Source organism: Aspergillus mulundensis (genome assembly GCF_003369625.1).
Source record: "Aspergillus mulundensis strain DSM 5745 chromosome Unknown scaffold_6, whole genome shotgun sequence".
Lineage (NCBI taxonomy): Eukaryota > Fungi > Ascomycota > Eurotiomycetes > Eurotiales > Aspergillaceae > Aspergillus > Aspergillus mulundensis.
In genome coordinates this window covers 1,548,326-1,564,017 of record NW_020797894.1, presented here as the reverse complement: position 1 = coordinate 1,564,017, position 15,692 = coordinate 1,548,326, and the positions used below count along the sequence as shown (strand labels likewise).

Sequence of the window (15,692 nt, the reverse complement as noted above, 5' to 3'; positions counted from 1 at the left end):
TCGTCATCATGGTGCCATGCGAAACAGGGTCAGGGACAATCCCCGTGGAGCTGTCAGCACTCACCACCCGCAATGCATGAGCTATTGAACACTCAGGATTGATCCTCCGAGGAGATGGCAGACGGCCATGGTCTGCCTCATGCATAGACACCAAGCGACTTGCTCGAACAGCTGCAGAACCGCTTTTTCCGCCACTTGCCAACGGCCACACGGACGGGTCTCGACTCGAGACAAACCGCTCCGTTCGGTTCCAGCTTCCTACCCGCCGCGGAGTCTGTGCTGCCACTCCGCCGGCAGGCTGAACGGCCTTATCGGAAGACCCAAACTCTGTTCGAGATGAGGATCCAACCTGTGGGTCGTATACTTACTTTCCTTATCTCGATGTCCTGATAGCGCTCATCAGCCACACACCACTTTCACATTCACGGCCTTGTCTCCTCCGCCGCTTACCAGCCTGGCTCGGGTCGCTTGAAATATGGGGCTTGGCTTGGATATCCCACGGGGCGCCGTTGCCTCGGAGCTCGCTGAGTGGATGCGGATCGACGCCGGTTGAAGGAAGCCTTGCCTACTCGGTTCGATTAATATCAATTTCGCGGCTTTTCTCGTTACGAGAATCGAGCAGATATCTATCGGGTTGGCATTGCTAATCGACAATCGGGCTCGGGGGGGACCACTGATAGATGATTCTCGTGCTGGCTCCCAAGTCCCTAGCCTTGACGACATTCTGATATCCCGGGGAGATACATGACAATCTGTTTTCAGTCAGACGTGATTCGTTTCCGAGTCATGGTTGTGTCTGTTGCTTATATAGCAGGTCGTCTTTCATTGATCTGGCCGTGACCCCGGATAAGAATCAAGCAAATTGTCTAGCCTGTTTGATACCCTTTCATGAACTGCAGTTTTCTTCTTCTAATATCGTTTGTCCCATTGTTTTGCTCTTCGTATACCCCGGAGGTACAGGACCGTACGGCAAGGTCCCTTTCTCGACAGATCGAGCTTAGCTCTAGCAGCATTCTCTTTGTTCAGATCAGACGAAGCTATCCAGAGACATGGAGTTCGTCAAGCTCATGGTAGCCTCTCCCGAGGTCAACCCTAACAACCGAAAGGCCCTCTCCATCCCAATCCTAAACCCATTTGACACATATGGCCGAGTCTTCTTCTTCTCATGGTTCGGTTTCATGCTTGCATTCCTTTCATGGTATGCTTTTCCCCCTTTGGTAAGTCCCCTCCCTCCCTTTCCACCCGCTAGATGGGACCAGAAATCCTAACATTGGTGTTTTCTAGTTGACCGTCACCATCCGTGATGATCTGAACATGACCCAAACACAAATTGCGAACTCAAACATCATTGCTTTACTAGCTACGTATGTCTGTTTCTTTACAAAAATGGACCGAGACAGCCCTAACATCCACTAGATTGCTAGTACGACTTGTATGTGGACCACTATGCGATCGTTTCGGTCCTCGTCTAGTCTTCATCGGCTTGTTGCTGGTGGGCTCTATTCCCACCGCAATGGCCGGTCTCGTCACAACACCACAAGGACTCATCGCTCTTCGCTTCTTCATCGGTATCCTCGGCGGCACGTTCGTCCCCTGCCAAGTCTGGTGCACCGGCTTCTTCGACAAGAAGATCGTTGGAACAGCCAACTCCCTAGCCGCCGGACTGGGTAACGCTGGCGGAGGCATCACCTACTTCGTCATGCCGGCCATCTTCGACTCCCTCGTCCACGACCAAGGCCTCCCCGCACACAAAGCCTGGCGCGTCGCCTACGTGATCCCCTTCATCCTCATCGTCACCGCAGCTCTAGGCATGCTCTTCACCTGCGACGATACACCCACAGGAAAATGGTCCGAGCGACACATCTGGATGAAAGAGGAGGCCCCCAACACATCAAAAGGTAACATCGTCGACCTGAGTTCCAGCACCTCCGGCGCGCAATCCAGCCGCCCCTCCGGACCCCCATCCATCACCAACATAATTCCCGACGTTGAAAAGAAAGGCGCCCAAACTCCTAACCCCATGGAGCCCCAATCGCAGGCCCTGGGCCAACTCGACGCCCTCCGCACCGACGTAGTCGCTTCACCCTCCCGCAAGGAAGCCCTCAACGTCGTCTTCAGCCTCGCAACCATGGCCGTGGCAATCCCCTACGCCTGCTCGTTCGGCTCGGAGCTCGCAATCAACTCCATCCTCGGCGACTACTACGACAAGAACTTCCCGTACATGGGACAAACAAAGACAGGCGAGTGGGCGGCTATGTTCGGGTTCCTGAACATCATCTGCCGTCCGGCCGGAGGGTTCCTGGCAGATTTCCTATACCGCAAGACGAACACGCCCTGGGCGAAGAAACTCCTCCTTTCATTCTTGGGCGTTATCATGGGCGCATTCATGATTGCCATGGGCCTTTCAGACCCGAAGTCCGAGGCGACGATGTTTGGCCTTACGGCTGGGCTGGCGTTCTTCTTGGAGAGTTGCAACGGCGCGATTTTCGCGCTTGTGCCGCATGTTCATCCTTATGCTAATGGTATGCTCCCCATCCGTTCCCAATCGCCAGAAAAAATGCATATCAGTAGACTAACCGTGCCTCCAGGAATCGTCTCCGGCATGGTCGGCGGCTTCGGCAACCTCGGCGGCATCATCTTCGCCGTCATCTTCCGCTACAGCCACCACGACTACGCGCGCGGCATCTGGATCCTCGGTGTGATTTCCATTGCCGTGCATCTTTCTGTGTCCTGGGTGAGGCCTGTGCCGAAGAGCCCGATGAGGGAGTAAATGCGCCGTTTTCATTGTTTTGAGGGGGTCATTGTGGTCGAGTTTTGTTCTTTTGTTCTTGGGATTGGATTTAGCGTTATGATACCATGCATGGCATATGCACTGAAGATTGAGCGTGATTACATCGGATAATGGGACAACAAAATACATCTTGAACTTGAGTATCAGTATCTTGAGACCAACGTCCGCGTATTCTGTACTTTACCATACCATTCAAAGTAAATATCCATAACCCCACTGTTGAAGAAATTACTCCATAGACCCCAGACTATGTACACCCTACCCCATACCTCGGGCTAATACACCCCGAGCTGAGGGGCACAGCAGACAGTAGCACCACCTAGAATAGGAACCTCCTCACAACCCCTCCTCAATTCCTTCAAGCAACATATCTCTTTCAATAAAACCTCACAATCTATCCAGGCACAAAAAGAACAGCAAAATGCCCCGCCGCATCGCCCAAATCGTGCACCTCAAGGCTTCCGCCGTGGCCGCATACAAAGAATGCCACGCAAACGTCTGGCCCGAGGTCCTGCAGCAGATTCAAGAGTGTAATATCCGCGACTGTGCGCTTTACCCCCTTCTCACTCTGATCCTTTCCTTTTCAAGTTTTCATGAAAGAGTGCTGATCATGGCGCGTGATAGACTCTATATTCTTCGACAACGAGCGCACGTTGTTCGCGACGTTCAAGTATGTGGGCGATGACTACGAGGGTGATATGCAGAAGATGGCGGCGAACCCCAAGGTGCGCGAGTGGTGGGCAATGACGGATGGGATGCAGGAGAGTCCGATTGAGGGGGCTGTTGGTAGTGCGGAGGGGCCGGGGTGGTGGAAGGTTCTTGAGGAGGTGTTTTATACGGATTGAGCGAGTGCGAAAAAAGATTACGTTCAACGTTGTATTGTACATAGTAGTGTTGGCAATTCTCTCAAATGAGAATCCTTGACTAGGTCAAGGTATCTGACAGCTTATCTAGCAAGGTGTTCTATCCCCGCAACGTCCTGAGGTCTCCGGAGCGACCGGCGCTCCTGAAGTCGCAACAGACGCGAAGATTGAGAGCCCTAGCAGCAGTGTCATGATTAGATAGAGTACACGCAAGTCATGCAAAGATGGGTATCCTTCACGAGCGAACTGCTAACCCGAGTAAAGAGTACCCAAAACGCCGGTCCCCGAATGAATGCGAAATGTGTCGAAAATCATCATAACTCATGTAATGTCCGCGAAGTCGCGCTACCTCATTCAGAGCTTCCCGGTACATCCTTCAGGATCTCCCAGCCGTATTCTTCCTCTGGCTTCTCGGGTTCCATGCCTAGAGCATTGCGGTAGGCACGGACTTCATTCTGAAGGCCGGCAACGATACGGATAGGCAGTTCTTCTTCCTCACAGCGAAGGCGATAAGCGGTGCGGATCATCTCAGCGCACTTCAACGTTTGTGCATGCCAATGATCACGGTCCAGGCGGCTTTCCAAGTGGGCATCGCGCTCCGCCTGAAGGAGATTGTTGTAATGGCGTTTCTGAGACAAGTAGTGCATGTTATTGTTGTGGCAGTAGTTGCGGATCTGCTCCACCATCGTGCCAACGGCCGCCTCGTACTCTCCGATCAGCTTGGTGTTTTCCGCCTGTTCGTTTTTCAAAACCTCCACGGTACGCTTCTCTTTGGCGAGAGCGCGCTCAAGCTCGGCAATACGGGCACCTAGCTAGTTAATGACAGCACTTTCTTGTATAAGACCAGACTTACTAGAGATTTCCCCGTTAACCTGCTGGATGCTCGGACTAGTTCCTTCTGAAGCAGAACGTTTCTGACATTGTCAGCCCACATCATCAAGCAATAGCAGGAAACACACCATAATCTCCTCTGCGCTGGAGACAATACTCTTGGTCATATCACGGTTGTTCTTCAGCACGTCACTCAGCTCCAGCACCATATCAAACAGATGACGCAGATCCATCTGGTGTCCCGCATTCATCGGCACTCCGCCATTCATCCCAGCCATTCCCCCGCCGTTCACTTGCGGAGGTGGGGTAGCCATTGGTGAGGGGATAGGCTGGCGGGGAACCCCGGGCATGTTGGACGGCCCCGCGGCGGAATTATCGTAGTTTGAATAGACTCCCGAGCCAGAGTTGCTGCTTCCACTGTTCATAGACATAGTCGCAGCGTCGAAAGCCTGATTCAGTTCTGCCAATTGGGACTCGAATTCCTTGCTGTTCGGATTGAGCGCGCCTTCGTCGTCGTATTCAAAACCGGTAGATTCCACACCCAAGACCTCTTTTCTGAACTTCTCCAGGTCTCGACGATTAACGTGGGTGGAACGACGACGATGCCCACGCACAAACGGTGCCTTCGAAGCACTAGAGGGCGTAGACGCAGCGATGGTGTCGGGTGGAAGGGTGTTTTCGTTGCTCGGGGAAGTGGGTAGACGAGGGAGGGACCTCGATACAGGAAAAGGAGCTCGACAAGAAGTCGTTACCGGTCTCGCTTTCGTGTTGTATTGCTGAGCTGGGCGCTGGAGATAAAGTAATAGAGAAGCACTGTCTGGGACTGGAGCTGGGGGAACACCTTCACCAAAACAGTCAAGCGCCGGAGTTTCGGATGATAAATCCCGAGCCCCAGTCTCAAGGGGGCCACTGAATGAGGTGTCTTCACATGAAGCTTCCATCACAAAGACAGGCTGTGGTTCTGAATAATAGGAAGATATTGCTGTAGGGATAATGGGGACTATGTTGACTGTAAGAGGTAAGATCTGTGGCAGAAGGGAAGAGTGTTTGGTGTTTCCTTTTCCATTTCCTTTAACACTCTGTCACAGTCGCAGCTGCAGTCAGTTCTAAGTGCCTACAGTTTTCCCCCTTGCACTTCTCTCCAGAAAATAAGCAATAATTCGAAACTCTCTTCAGTCTGTGGGATATAGTAAGATAGTTGCCCGTTTTCTGTCGGTTCTTTCCGCGCTTCTGTGCTACTGCGCCAGGCAGAAACTAGATATCACCAGGATTAGGTCGACTAGATATTGCAGGGATCTACGAGGTATATCATGAAGCATTTTGTTCTGAAGATGGCCGAGAAAAACAAGCATTGCCTCCGTTAATCCATTTCAAGAAGCGCCTCAAGCTTCTGCTCAGAGTCCAGAACATATGAAGCCTCGTTTCCGCCATCGTTGTTAGCCGCCTGGCTCTGCGCAATGCGACCACTGACCCGTGCGACCAGCATGCGCATCTTCTCTATTTCCCGAGCTAGTTCACCATCCCTCGTGACGAGATTGGGCTGAACATTATTCTGAGGTTCCCGGAACGGTTCTAGGAGACGCTGCAACAGTCGCAATTGGTCCAGGCGCCGCTGTCGCTGTTGGCGTTGATGATCAAGGTTCGCAAGACGTTCTCGTAAGCGCTTGTACCTGTACAACGGTGAGCCGGATAAAACTGAAATCCACCGAACAGGGGTGCAAACCTAAGCCTTTCCTCTTCGCTTGCGGATTGGTTGTACAGCTCTCCTGGAAGCTGAGTAATGTTTCTAAAACGCGTCAGCTGAAAGCAGCGAACGGATAAAAAGAACGAGGCTCACGGATGGCTGGACAAATCGACAGTTTTGTCGACACCTCTTTCCAGCGAGGTTACCTCACGGCTAGCCTGGTTGACCGAGGACCAGTACAAACTTGCAATTTGTTGCGCCACATGCTGAATCGCCTGAGAAGAGTATATAACGCGATTGTGTTGTTTCAAGGCTGCGTTCACTGAGGTGCAATGTTAGTTGACTTTTTGAGCATGTAGGATAAGGGCAGGATGATAAATACGGTCGAGGCATTATGTAAAAAATCGCACAAACTATGCGTGATGGAAGAACAGCAAGGCACGTACATTGCACTTACATTTCTGCAATACATCACCAACCACCTTGTCGCTCAGGTCTTCCTCTGCTGGTTCGGCGGCATAACTTCGCCAGTCCGCCGGGGCTTCGAGGCTTTCGGACAAGATGCGGACCTGCGTCCTGATGAACGACGACTTCAGTTCGGATATGGACCGAGAAGACTCCATGGCCCCATAATGACTGCAATGCGAAAGCTAAGAAGAAGCATCTCCTAAACGCGCGGGCCACGCGCCCGTTATCGATAGGTAAATGACTTGGTCACGTGAATTGGTGGGCATCGCCCAATGCAGACAGTATGAGATGTGGAATTATCCAATCTCAGTATACGCAGTCGCTGTGGGGTTAAAAGCAAGGCATTGTGGCTCAGATGAAAGACGTAGTATGCGATAAGTGTCAGGTGCGCCGCCCCAGAGGATGAAAGTGGCATAACTAGCAAAGTAAACTCCGTGGGCCATGGCCGATATATACCTCGGCAACCGCATCTTACTCCGCAAAGACACAGGTTACGCAACTTTCAGCGAACAATTTCTCAATATACATTTGTCTTGAGTGCAAGGCAAGATTTGCTATTTCACAAACCAAGCAGCAAATAATATTTTTACTGCTTCATCATGGCAGAAAACCAACGGCCGGTGGGCCTACTGTTCGATATCGGAGGCGTCTGTGTAAGCTGCTGCGACACCCCTACCTAGGGATCGACTGCAGGTGCTAATATCCAGTCAGGTTGTGTCGCCATTCCAAGCCATCTTGGACTATGAGATTGCCCACAATATACCTCCGGGATGGGTGAATTTCAGCATCTCCCGCACATCGCCTCATGGTAGTTGGCATAGATTGGAACGGGGAGACATCAAGATGGACGCGGACTTCTTCGCCGGGTTTAACAAGGACTTAAGGGACCCTAAGTTATGGAAGCTATTCAACGAGGGCCTTCGGGAAAAGAACCCCAGCAAAGTGCTAGAGGCAAGCCCACCATTGCCTGAAATTGACGCAGAATGGCTATTCTGGGAGATGATGAGGATATCAAGGACGCCTGATAGATTCATGTGGCCGGCGCTCAAGAGGCTGAAGGAGTCCGGTCAGTTCATTCTTGGGGCATTATCTAATACTGTCATCTTTCCCGACGGTCATGAATTCAACGACGACACCATCGAGCGAAAGACATTGTTCGACTTTTTCATATCATCCGCACATACTGGCCTTAGAAAGCCCGACCCGAGGATATACAAGGTTGCTTTAGAGGAGATGAACGCTGTTGCTCGGAGAAAGGGGTTCAAGCAGCCAGTACAAGCAGGTGACGTGGTTTTTCTGGATGACATTGGCCAGAATCTAAAGCCCGCGAAAGCTATCGGAATGAGAACCATCAAGGTGAATCTTGGGCATATACAAGACGCAGTCAAAGAGCTGGAGAAGGTTACTGGGCTTCAGTTGTTAGACAGTCAGGCCAAACTATAAGGCGGGCGAGTCTTTCGTGACATGGTTCGAACAGATAGCACGAGATAGATATTTAAGAATAGAAAAATTTTTCAAGGTAATTCAGTTATCTCACTCAAGACAAATTAGTGTTCTTGTTCCTAAATCCTGGGGTCGAGTCCGAGTCGTCGCCCACCCGCAGACCAGAGCTGCTGCGGGACCCGCTAAGCGACAGTCCACAAATGCCCGCCACAAATAGATCATCCCACGAAATTTCTTGATCTCTCTGCAAGGCAACGTCGACAACCAGCCCAACAGTCAAAATGGTGAGTGTATACTGCCATTCTTGAGGAATGGCGACTCTGTCGCATAGTTTCTGGCCTATCTTCTTGAAAGCATGAGTGTTTCTCGTGGTTTTCGGGTCTTTGCAAGATGCTTCGGATAAAGGGTTTCTGAAGCGCAAATTGCTGACTCGAATGACTGTCTGTAGGCCCCCTACGGAAAGACCGTCAAGTCCAGCGCGTACTACAGGTAAGAATTGCCAATGCAGATCTATGGTTTGGAGAACGCCCGCTAATCCTCTCGCAGCCGCTACCAGACCAAGTACCGCCGTCGCAGAGAGGGAAAGACCGACTACTATGCTCGTAAGCGCCTGATCACCCAGGCCAAGAACAAGTACAACGCTCCCAAGTACCGCCTGGTCGTCCGCTTCACCAACCGCGACATCGTCACCCAGATCGTCTACTCCGAGCTCACCGGTGACAAGGTCTTCGCCAGCGCCTACTCCCACGAGCTTAAGGCCTATGGCATCTCCAACGGTCTGACCAACTGGGCTGCTGCCTACGCTACCGGTCTCCTCCTTGCCCGCCGTACCCTCAAGAAGCTCGGCCTCGACGAGGACTTCACTGGTGTTGAGGAGCCCGATGGAGAGTTCTCCCTCACCGAGGCTGCTGAGACCGACGAGGGTTCCCGCCGCCCCTTCAAGGCCTTCCTTGACGTTGGTCTTGCCCGTACCTCCACTGGTGCCCGTGTTTTCGGTGCCATGAAGGGTGCTTCCGACGGTGGTATCTTCATCCCCCACTCCGAGAGCCGCTTCCCCGGTTACGACATTGAATCCGAGGAGCTCGACGCCGAGACTCTCCGCAGCTACATCTTCGGTGGTCACGTTGCCGAGTACATGGAGGGCCTTGCTGACGACGACGAGGATCGTTTCCGTGGCCAGTTCCACAAGTACACTGAGAACGAGGTTGATGCCGGTGACATCGAGGACCTCTACACTGAGGCCCACAAGGCTATCCGTGAGGACCCCTTCAAGAAGGTCGAGTCCGAGGGCCCCAAGAAGACCAAGGAGGAGTGGAAGGCTGAGAGCAAGAAGCACCGCAAGGCCAAGCTTTCCCACGAGGAGAGGAAGGCTCGCGTCGAGGCCAAGATCCGTGAGCTTGCTGCTTAAGTTTGTTTTCTTTGACCGGAAGGCGGATTGTCGTGCTTGATGTCTACTTGAGTGCGATAGTTGAAAAGCAGAAAAGTTTACTTTGCCAACAATACAGGGCTTGCCAGTCGGCGATTCTTGAATATTCAGATATCCTGCCTGTAGTTTGATGACCTTATGACCATGTTTGTTTTATACTAGGGCTTGCCTGGAGCATTATCGGGCGCGGGGAATTGAAATGACTTAATTTTCATTATAATTCGACCCTCGAATCGAGCCTCCGATAAATTGGCCGGCAACCCATGATGCCCCAAAGACTCCTGGGTCTAGAACTCGTATACCCTTGCCCGCCACCCCCGCCACTGCTCTGACTCGCAACTTTCCTGGGCGTTATTGAGGTTTTTTGGCCACTTAGCGGCATCTTGCGGACAGAGGAATGGTTTGCGCCAATATTTTCTTCATTGGAGAACTTGTATGCCATTCTTGTTGCCGCGAGAGCCGTCGGATACTCGGAATATGCTTCCAAATAAAGTATCTTCTCTTGTGATCCACCGTCCACGAAAGATCCATACTGAATCCTGATTACTGATCCGCAGAGGATACCAGCGGGGCCAAGATATACAAAGGGCCACTACTACGTAGATACTCCCTCACCGCATCAGAGCAGCCTTAAAAGTTAAATCTCAAGCCCAAACTCTGGTCCCTGATCGTTGATCATACATCATAGCATGGAACGATCCTCAGGTAAGCAGCTGCAGCCGCCACGACGCAATCGCCACTACGTTATCAGACCTATGGAGTAGAGACAGGACTCAAAAAGCCCAAAGCAGCGATCAGCAGGTAAAATCGCATGGTGGCTTTGTTATGCAACCCGGCGGCATCCAGCACCTGACTTTGCCCTTGGTATATTACTAGTGGTAATCTGGATACGAAGAATGGAAATCGGAGGCCGTTTACTCGTAGAGACGGCAAAGAAGAACTTGATGAACCGTGCAGTAATCGTCCTCGCATGCGTCTTGCCGACCACTGCAACAGATGCTTGGCCCCGAAGCATTCTGTGTAACCATTAAGGATATCAGATGGTGTGACTCGAAGCAAATTCTGACATTCTGCTTTTTTGCGCTTGCACAACCTGCTTCGGAACTTGCGACATCATAGAGAAGAACAGGGCCCTAGACTAGCTCTCTAATATGTTTTGTCGACAGGCTAGCCATCTTAGCTAGCGCGCCTGCTCCTAGTTTTTGGCGGGGAAGCTGAACCAGTGACCTAATGGTGCATAAGGTGCATCGGTGCGGTGATTTCTTCGGGCTTAGCTGAGAAATGTGTCTCGATTTGATTCAAGCATAAGACACGCAGGGTTTTCTGGTTTCTTCAGCGTCTCGCCTTCGCCGGGATAACAGCGCGGACTGAGAAATCGTTGCTCATCAAGCGTAGTGGACCTGCGATCTTCTAGAAAAGGAGACCGCTAGTAGAGCTGATAGCCCGCTATCCAGGTCTCCGATGCCCGGAGATCGGAGGAGACTCCGGCCGCCGAGCGGAATCTGGGTGTTTTTGCTTGGTATACAGCCCCTAGACTACCTCAACAGAGTCTGGGGAATTTCGCTGTTAAAAGATCGTTCTAGATGGCCAGCGGGTGGAAATCAAAAATCTTTCAAGCCACACAGTCTTACGTCTTGAGAAGTGGTCTTGAATCACCCAACCGCCATGACCCAAGAAGCTTAATGCTGAAAAATACGCTAGTAACCGCCGTACGGAGTGCTCTGTCGGCCTGCTGCCCACCAAGACTTGTGCCTCCCAAGAAGGTCCCAGAAGACACAGAAGGAGCTGAGAAATATCGCTCTTGCCGTGGTTCACAAAACCATTCTTCGGTCTCCATCCATATTTTCCTCTTGGCCCAGTCACCCAGAATCCTTATCTTCACTCTACCGCCTCACTCCTTTCCTTTCTTCCTGCCATCCCATGCCCGTCTCCCCATCCTAACGTCATCGTCATACTATGATTTCCGCATTGTTCTGCCGCATTGCCAGAATGAAATTTCGCAACGGCCACTGCTGCTAGACCCTCAAGAAGCTTTTCGCCTTTTCAGCAAGTACAACAGGCTGCGATACGCTGCGATACAAATAGTGGATAATTCTGCAGTCACAGGCATCTCGATTCTTTCACGGACTGAGGGTTACGCCTGTCAGTTGTTAGGATTTGGTGGTTTGCGCTCTCGCTCATTCATTCAAGTCTATCTACGATACCAGCGAAGCCGAAATGGAGGGTGTTGAGACAGTTGATGTAAGCTGGCTGCATCATTCTCAGAAAGGTACATCCTACTTGCTTTGGTTCTCCGCATTCAAGCATTCTAACCCCGGCAGACAACAACCTTTCTCGCTGCAGATCCGCCTCATCCTTTGGCAACGACGTGGAAAATTCGACGGCACAGCAAGCCAATTCCGAAAAATCTCCTCTGGACAAATCATCGCCAATCGCACAAGATGCATCTTCCCGCCCAAAGTCCGCCAAACCGGACGTACACAACGCCAGCTCCCGGGCTGACAAGGAAAGTCGGAATGGCGAATCCACCGCAAGCAACGGAACAACCCCGTCGTCAGACTCATTCCCGAAGAGCGCACCGAAACCGATAGGAAGGCGAGGCTCATGGATTTCAAGCCTTAGTTCCAAGTTCTCCTCTGGCTCTACCCCTCCGTCGCAGTCCAACATGAAATCCCCGACAGCGCCAAAAGCAAGCCCTCCCGCCTCAAAACTCGACATGCATAACCCGTTTGGAGCAGCATATTCGCCAAAGGACAAGGAGGAAGAGAGAAAAGACGAAAATACCCCTTTCACGTCGAGTTCGCCTCGGGGGCCGTCGTTCTTGCAGAGCGCGTTCCGGAAGTTGTCCTCATCTGGCTCTGGAGGAGGAAAACCAGCTGCTGGAAATGCTGCGGTTTGTGAGCGTCGCACATTGAATATTGATAAAGACCGGGATAGGTGTAAAGTTCCGAATTTGAATCCGGCGAAGCTGCGGCGGGTTGCCTTTTGCGTTGACGTCGAAATTGCGGGTATAGCCCCCCGTGACGATGAAGAAAGCCCGAGCACAGCACGACGCCATGTTATCGAGCTGAATGGTCACAAGCCGAAACGTTCAAACTCGAAATCGAAAAGTAAAGACGAGGCAGAACCGCTGAAGCGTCCGCAAGCTACACAGGCGGAGAAAGAGACATCGGCGCAGGAGAACGGCGCCCCGAATAGCAGCCCACCTACAGCACCAGCGAATGAGGACAATCCCAAGGGCGAGACCAAGGAACCCACACGAAAGCAAGAAAAGAAAAAGCGATCAGAAGAGGAGAGACGAGAACGGAAGGAGAGGAAACGTAGACTAGCGGAGGCAAACGGCTCGATTCCGCTACAGCTGACAGCTGATGATCATGAGGGCGATCCTAGAAACAGCGCACCTGGCGGCACCCGGTCTGGAGCGCAGAACCATCCGACAACGGATCCTATCCGAATCTACCGACGTTGTTGCCAATTGCGTGAAACTCCTGTCCTCAAACGAATAGTTGATGAGATTTCGTCGCCTTCGTCAACGCTCGCGGAATCGCCTGGTACTGTCGCTGTCTTGAATCTTACCAATTTCCCCATGACTGCCGAGGACATTGCCACATTCAGCGACTGGTTGGCTGTTGTACCAGTGCGGAAATTGATCCTCGAGAAATGCGCCCTGACGGATGATGCCGTCCGCGCCATACTTTCCGGTCTCCTTTCTACCAAAACCGTGGAGCAGATGAGGCGTAGGCGTGGGAAAAAAAGCAGAGGCAACAGCCAACCACAGGAGAAGATTGAGAGGTTTAGTGTCGTGGAAAGATTATCTCTGAAGGATAATTCCAAGATCGGCCCGGAAGGATGGCGCCATATCAGCCTATTCATCCATCTGTCCAAGTCTCTAAAAGCCATCGATCTCTCAGGCATTCCTCTGCCAAAAACAACTATTCCGCTCAATGATTCTACAAACTTACCTCCGCGGGGAATTAACCCTGCCCCCTCTTCCGCGCACATAGACGTGGCCGCCGTGTTTTCAAATTCTCTTTCAAATCGATTTGGTGCCGATCATCTCGAGGAATTGCTGTTAAGCGAATGCAAGCCTACAATGGACGAGGTGAAGAAGATTTGTGAGGCTGCCACAACCGTTGGTTTGAGGAGGCTAGGCTTAGCCAATAATGGAGTAACCCGTGAAGGCCTGCAACATGTTGTCAATTATCTAGAATCCGGGAAATGCGAAGGTCTCGATCTGGGCGGGAATCCCATAGGGGAGGATCTGGATCTCATCACTGATGCTATCGAGAGTCACTTGCCTCTTTACGCTCTAAGTCTGGCAGACTGTTCCCTGACTCCCTCCACCATCTACCCGCTGCTTCAAGCCTTCACGCATCTGCCCAACATTCGATTCATCGACTTCTCACATAACCCTGCATTGTTCTCTACACAACCGGATGCCTTGTCGACTCTTAGACGCTTCCTGCCTAAGATGCCCAACTTGAAGCGCATTCATTTGGCTGACGTTAACCTTTCTTCTGACCATACGATAGCTCTTGCCGAGATTATCCCCGAATGCCCGAGTTTAAGCCATTTGAGCATCTTGGAAAATCCTGCCATTGTTGCTCTTGCATCGGCGACGGACCCGGAGGCTCAGGAAGAAGCGTGCGCGGTTTATGCATCTTTACTTGCCGCAGTGCGCGTATCAAGAACCATCATAGCTGTTGATATTGAAGACCCAAGCGCCGAAAACAATGAAGTTGTCAAAGCCTTGGCATCTCAGATTGTCGCATACTGTCTTCACAATCTTGAAGGTGGAGCTCTTGAAGCCGAGCTCTCTGGGAACATCGATCCGTCGCAGCCACGGACGGCGGTCCCGATTCCTGAAATCCTTCAGCATATCGTTGGTAATGGTACTGCTGATGAAGGGGTTGATGAGGATGACGAGCTTGCTCCTGATGAAGACTATGTCATCGGGGGTACAGGTGTAGTCAAAGCCCTAGGGGTATGTCTCGGTAATCTTGATCAACATATGCCAGGCGACGTGTCCGGTCCTCCAAGTGGAACAACAACACCCAGGCATCGAAAATCAAGGTCATTGGCTGCCAAACGTCCCCGCGATATGTCTAAGAATCTTCTGGATTCAGCTCGTGGCATACGCAGCAGGATTGAGTCGGCACTTGTGCGCGAGGATCGTGCAGGCAATGATGACAATTACAGTAAGTTTCTAATCGCGTTGCTTGTTACAGGACGCTGCTAACGTGCCTATCTAGGGCGTCTCCAATTCCTTGACTTTACACTACAAAAAATGATCCAGCGCTTCGAGGATGAATACCCGGAGACGCGGATTATACCGCAGCCTCTGAAGCCAACCCAGGACACAAGCTCTCAGAATTCAGGAGACGACAGCTATCTTGCTACAAGTATAGGGAATCTCCAGTCAGCTGGCGCTACACTTGATAATGAGAACGCGGTTGATGATGACGAAGGTGACCAATATGCTGTCCGGCTGTCGCGGGCGAGTTCCATTACATCCCTTTACTCTCGTGCAATGACATCTGAAGAAGGTCATGTCCACCGTCTTGGACAAAACATACGTCGCGATTTCCTCCCCCTAGACCAGGCAGAGGAAGGGGAGTCCTCCGAAATGATGGATGAGTCGCAATTTACAGCCTTGCGGGAGAAGCTGGATCGGTTACATGAAGAACAGACCCGCTCGCACTTTGAGAGCGTGGGTGCCGACAAGGCTTTCCAGGAGCTGGGATCCACGGTCGAGGAACTATGGGCGATCCAACGACAGGACTCAGAAGCCTACGAAAGATTCAGACAGAGCCAAATTGCTGCTCAAATCAATAGCGGTAGAAGGACGCCCTCCGTGTCGGACACTAATAGGGCCAGAGCAAGCAATATCGGTCGCGAACAGCCATCGGCTCCATGATCTAGCACTTCTTTCGGTCGACCATCTTTTGTCGCGAAGATATAGTGCGCACATTTACATTCTATCGGCCACTGTATTGTTGATCTTCTATATACCCATTACGGTACATGTCTTTCGCTTCTTATATGATGATCATTAGCGTGTATATTTGGCATAGCATATTTCTACTTTATTACATTCTTTCTGTACTTTTATGGATGTAACAATATTTTGTGTGGTAACCTTTGCAGGTCACTATTTCTTATGTTCGAGCGTATAATGTAGATTCA

At 51.5% G+C, this 15,692-nt stretch overlaps 7 protein-coding genes across 7 annotated transcripts; 5 read left to right on the top strand and 2 right to left on the bottom strand.

Moving 5' to 3' along the window:
- Positions 1-1,049: 1,049 nt before the first annotated feature.
- On the top strand, positions 1,050-2,770 carry DSM5745_06697 (MFS transporter; the record flags this gene model as incomplete). The annotated part of the gene is made up of 4 exons (XM_026748713.1): positions 1,050-1,217; positions 1,285-1,364; positions 1,417-2,522; positions 2,589-2,770. 4 exons carry the CDS (start codon positions 1,050-1,052, stop codon positions 2,768-2,770), a joined length of 1,536 nt encoding a protein of 511 aa, XP_026603017.1.
- A 442-nt stretch (positions 2,771-3,212) lies between these two features.
- On the top strand, positions 3,213-3,856 carry DSM5745_06696 (L-rhamnose mutarotase; the record flags this gene model as incomplete). Its single annotated transcript, XM_026748712.1, has 3 exons — positions 3,213-3,336; positions 3,416-3,618; positions 3,746-3,856. The coding sequence occupies 3 exons, from the start codon at positions 3,213-3,215 to the stop codon at positions 3,854-3,856; spliced, it is 438 nt and encodes a 145-aa protein (XP_026603016.1).
- Positions 3,857-4,004: 148 nt separating this feature from the next.
- On the bottom strand, positions 4,005-5,426 carry DSM5745_06695 (uncharacterized protein; the record flags this gene model as incomplete). The annotated part of the gene is made up of 3 exons (XM_026748711.1): positions 4,005-4,462; positions 4,508-4,568; positions 4,614-5,426. The coding sequence occupies 3 exons, from the start codon at positions 5,424-5,426 to the stop codon at positions 4,005-4,007; spliced, it is 1,332 nt and encodes a 443-aa protein (XP_026603015.1).
- Positions 5,427-5,845: 419 nt separating this feature from the next.
- On the bottom strand, positions 5,846-6,792 carry DSM5745_06694 (kinetochore subunit FTA4 family protein; the record flags this gene model as incomplete). The annotated part of the gene is made up of 4 exons (XM_026748710.1): positions 5,846-6,155; positions 6,209-6,271; positions 6,323-6,491; positions 6,627-6,792. The coding sequence occupies 4 exons, from the start codon at positions 6,790-6,792 to the stop codon at positions 5,846-5,848; spliced, it is 708 nt and encodes a 235-aa protein (XP_026603014.1).
- Positions 6,793-7,236: 444 nt separating this feature from the next.
- Positions 7,237-8,080, top strand: DSM5745_06693 (uncharacterized protein; the record flags this gene model as incomplete). Its single annotated transcript, XM_026748709.1, has 2 exons — positions 7,237-7,290; positions 7,349-8,080. The coding sequence occupies 2 exons, from the start codon at positions 7,237-7,239 to the stop codon at positions 8,078-8,080; spliced, it is 786 nt and encodes a 261-aa protein (XP_026603013.1).
- Positions 8,081-8,361: 281 nt separating this feature from the next.
- DSM5745_06692 (60S ribosomal protein uL18) lies at positions 8,362-9,488 on the top strand (the record flags this gene model as incomplete). Its single annotated transcript, XM_026748708.1, has 3 exons — positions 8,362-8,364; positions 8,529-8,569; positions 8,627-9,488. The coding sequence occupies 3 exons, from the start codon at positions 8,362-8,364 to the stop codon at positions 9,486-9,488; spliced, it is 906 nt and encodes a 301-aa protein (XP_026603012.1).
- Positions 9,489-11,723: 2,235 nt separating this feature from the next.
- On the top strand, positions 11,724-15,423 carry DSM5745_06691 (putative cell wall biogenesis protein Mhp1; the record flags this gene model as incomplete). The annotated part of the gene is made up of 3 exons (XM_026748707.1): positions 11,724-11,775; positions 11,828-14,704; positions 14,759-15,423. The coding sequence occupies 3 exons, from the start codon at positions 11,724-11,726 to the stop codon at positions 15,421-15,423; spliced, it is 3,594 nt and encodes a 1,197-aa protein (XP_026603011.1).
- Between the last annotated feature and the right edge of the window lie 269 nt (positions 15,424-15,692).